The 4,175-nt window shown below is 37.0% G+C and overlaps 1 protein-coding gene across 1 annotated transcript in view; it reads left to right on the top strand.

Moving 5' to 3' along the window:
• Positions 1-966, top strand: part of LOC118734932 — a 7,856-nt gene extending 6,890 nt beyond the window's left edge. Inside the window, exons 2-3 of the mRNA XM_036464533.1 lie at positions 32-147; positions 211-966. Coding sequence (XP_036320426.1) covers positions 32-147; positions 211-966 — 872 coding nt within the window. The remainder of the gene's footprint in view (positions 1-31; positions 148-210) is intronic.
• Positions 967-4,175: the final 3,209 nt, after the last annotated feature.

Genomic DNA, 4,175 nt, shown 5'->3' on the forward strand with positions numbered 1-4,175 from the left:
TTAAAGTTATAGCTAACACAATTTCTTACAGGAGAATCGTTTATAAGTTTAAACTATCAATCCCGTCTATCAACGTCGTTCATCTGCCGGACTATACCAGAGGTGTGTGAAGCAATTTATGGGAAGTTGAAAGAATCGTTTTTGCAGGTACATATGTATTTTATCAATAATATATAAATTTTCAATATTATAAATACTTATTTTTTAAAGGTACCAAGTAACGCTTTAGAATGGGAACTCATATCCAAGGATTTTGCTATAAAATGGCAATTTCCAAACTGTCTGGGTGCTTTGGACGGAAAGCACATTAACTTTCGAGTCTCGCGTACGCAAGGTGCTTTCTATCACAATTACAAGGGCACCAACAGCATAATTTTATTGGCTCTTGTTGATGCCCACTGCCGATTTTTATTTGTGGATGTAGGAACAAATGGACGTGCAAACGATGCCGGTGTGCTACAACGAAGTCCACTCAAACAAATTCTAGAAAACGAAGAAAGCTTGCCACGAGACTCTGCAGTGGGTAGAAGACGTAATTTGCCGTACGTCGTCGTAGCGGATGATGCTTTCCCTCTACAGAGACACATTATGAAACATTATCCATATCATACGAACAACAAAAAGAAGCAAATATATAACTTACGTTTATCACGAGCAAGACACGTCGTAGAGCATGCTTTTGGCATACTTTGTAATAGATTCCGTGTTTTTTTAACAACTATGAACGTAAAGGTTGAGACAGTTGAAAAAATCACTTTGGCGTGTATCGTGCTTCACAATTTTCTCTTGCAAGCTGACCATAATTACATAAATTCCTATACTTCGAATAGCAGTACTACGCTGAGTACTGCTTCAGATGGGCCATATAATCCACGTAAAGGAGAAGCCGAACGCATTAGACAGGATTTTACTGAATACTTCTGCGAAGAAGGCAAATTAGACTGGGTTAATCAGAAGTTAAATTAAAAAATATCGATTTTTCGAAAAACCTCAAAAATCTGCATATACACCCCGTGTCAAAATTATAAGCGCATCACATATTGACAAGTTTCAACAATAAATTGTTTGTTATTTAATTCGAGTATTTAAAAAAATAGTTTCTTTAACAAAATCCGTATTAATACAAGTTTCAAGTTTGTTAAAGAAGAAAAAATTTTTTTAAATACTTGAATATAATAACAAACAATTTATTGTTGAAACTTGTCAATATGTGATGCGTTTATAATTTTGACACGGTGTATTTTGAGATCTCTCATATTAGTTGCAATTCAACAAAACAAAAAAAACTAATTGGAACTAATTTTCGTGTTAAGCTTCTTCAGTCTATGCAAAAATAAATAACTTTTTTGGCGATAAACATTTATCAAAGTAAAATGTGTACAGAAACTAAACCAAACAAAACATTTGTAAACTAGTGTAAGTTTTATTTCAGTTCATTTAACATACAATTTCAGTTGTATCAACGTATGACTAGTTCTTAAGTTTTGAAATAAACATAAATTTGAACATTCGACAGTTTTAATAATTTGTATAGAGTAAAACATTAACAAAAAACAAAAAAGGTTAACATTAAATTCATAGCTTGTTTTTTAAAACAAAACAAATTTCGTTACTTGGCATTTCTGAGTGTTAAAAGGCACACGAGATCTTTAAAGTTATGTCGACATCATTAAAAAGTTTCAAAATCGTCTTCATCAAATACACCAAGCATTGACTCCTGTAAAATGTCTCTGCCCGAGTTATTTGATGAGGTTGACGGCGAGAACTTTAGTGCAGGTTCTTGCTTTTTTTTAATTGCTTTCTGCCAGTACTTGTTCATTATACTTTGAATTTCCATAACAGCATTTGGCTGATCTTCTTCATCAATTTCTTCCATTTGTTCGCTTACTTGCTTTCCAATCCAGTCGAATTTTGGTTTTGGTTTTTTTTCTGTTATAAGATGCTTGATATTATTGATGTCAGCTTCGCCTTTGGTTTTTTTTGATTTTCTGCGCTACTGGACTCATCCCAACTCTCTTCACTAATCTGAAATGAAAACGAGATCTTCACACATTGCATATACATATTTACAAAAATATTTGCATGCATACATTAGTAATACTTCGCCGTAGTTGAACATGGCTTTGTAAAAATTGTAGCTGCTCAAAACACCACAATTTTGGAGTATATAGGTCCTCCACGCCAGCGCCACTTTTTTTGGAGTTATTCACAAGCCTACACTCCTGCAGATATTGGGTGCGCAGACTCTTCCACTTCTTCTTCAGGTCCTCTATTGTTATGCGCCCGTCTATTTTTTGCATTTCCGCAAGAATGCTATTCAATGCAAGCGCCTTTTTTTGCCTGTTGAGGTAATCCTTTGAGCTGACGCAATAAAGGCATTCTTGCTCCTGGTATAAATAAATAAACTTTTCCACGTTTTCCTTGCTCCAGTTGAACGCCATAATTTCAAAGTTTTCTTTGAATTAATATACATCCAATGTACTAAAATTCAGCAAACAAAATTTATTTTCACAAGTTACCGTTCAATTCCGTCAAATTCGCTTTTACTTGACCGCGCAAAATTCTGCAGAATGCAAAAACAAGTATGAGAGGGAATGTCAAAAATGGTAAATGCAAAAGAGGAATGTCAAGAAAGTTGAAACGACTTGACGGTACGGACGCATGTGTACTCGTCCCTTTTCTTCTCACCCCCTCTCTTCCATGTCCGAGCAGAATTGAGTTCAATACTTGAACTGTGTAAAAGCACTCTAAGACTGAGCTTAACGAATGTCAAAACCAAGCCGTCTCCACCGACCTCATTATCAATGGTCTCCCCTATGTGGATGGTGAGAATTTGGAAGATGACTTCGGCAATCTGGTCAGTCATTGGATTTACCTGTGCTTCAAGTTCGCTCGGCCTTTCGAGTATCTAAACAACTCCGCTGCTTCGGTGATTGTCAAGTTAGCATCTTCTGCTGATCGATCCACCCTTTTCAAATCAGTGGCTCGCTTTTGCAAAAAAAAAAATCGGCCGCTATTGCTACGTGATGTTGGCCTGAGCTCGGATGGCAAAATACACATACATGAGTGTCTTTAAAAAAACAACCGCGAGCTAATGCGCTTCGCAATGCAGCTAAGAAGAGATCAAAAACTTGTAGCTGCCTTTTCAGTTCGTGGGTATGTGTATGTACTCGTTCGCCTTAAGTGCAAAGCTGTGAAGGTACTCCATATAGAGAGCATCAAAAGTGTTGCTGCAGTGTGAAATTGACGCCGATGAGCTTAACAAATATTTTATCAGTGCCAACAACAAAAACCATTGTGCTCCCGTGTTGAAGGATTTCATGCCTTTTCCTAGTCCAAAACACGAGTTTCAATTTATGGCAGTTAGCGAGGTTGAGGTCCTGATGGCCCTGTCAAAAATTAAGTCTAGCGCTATAGGGGAAGATGAAATCTCGCTGAAATTCGTCAAAATAGTAATTGATTTATAATAGGCCCTCTCACTCATATCATAAACCAGCTCATGCTTTCCAACAGTTTGGAAAAAAGCTATAAATTTGCCAGTTTCGAAGAAGACGAATGCTACTTATGCTGGCGACTATAGACCTGTCAGCATATTGCCTGTCTTTTCGAAGGCTTGTGAAAACTTAATGGCTGTGCAAATTTCTGCATTTGTGCAAGAAATTAGTCTGCTTTCTTCACTACAATCTGGCTTCCGACAAAAACATAGTTGTTCGACGGCAGTGGTCAAAATACTGGATGATATTAGAATTAACCTTGACAATGGCGACCTGACACTTCTTTGCTTACTCGACTACTCAAAGGCGTTTGACTCAGTGAATCACAAATTGTTGTGTTTGAAGCTCAAACATTATTTCGGCTTCAAAGACAATGCGGTAAAACTTATGGTTAGCTACCTGGAGGGTAGAACGCAGAAGGTTAAGTCAAACAAACTAATATCCCCGCCTAGATTTGTGTATGCTGGTGTTCCATAAAGTTCTGTTCTCGGTCCACTGTTATTCAGTCTCTTTGTCAATGATGTCTTTTCTGTTCGTCAATATGTGAATATCCATGCGTATGCTGATGACATACAATTGTACCTGTCCAGTCGTATTGGTCTCGTTGAGGATTTATGTTTCAAAATAAACAGTGACTTGTCTGCTATTTCTGTTTGGGCTGCTGGAAATTCTCTATGTTTA

Source organism: Rhagoletis pomonella, unplaced genomic scaffold, assembly GCF_013731165.1.
Source record: "Rhagoletis pomonella isolate Grant_MI unplaced genomic scaffold, Rhpom_1.0 Rhpom_scaffold_00001, whole genome shotgun sequence".
NCBI classification, from domain to species: Eukaryota; Metazoa; Arthropoda; class Insecta; order Diptera; family Tephritidae; genus Rhagoletis; species Rhagoletis pomonella.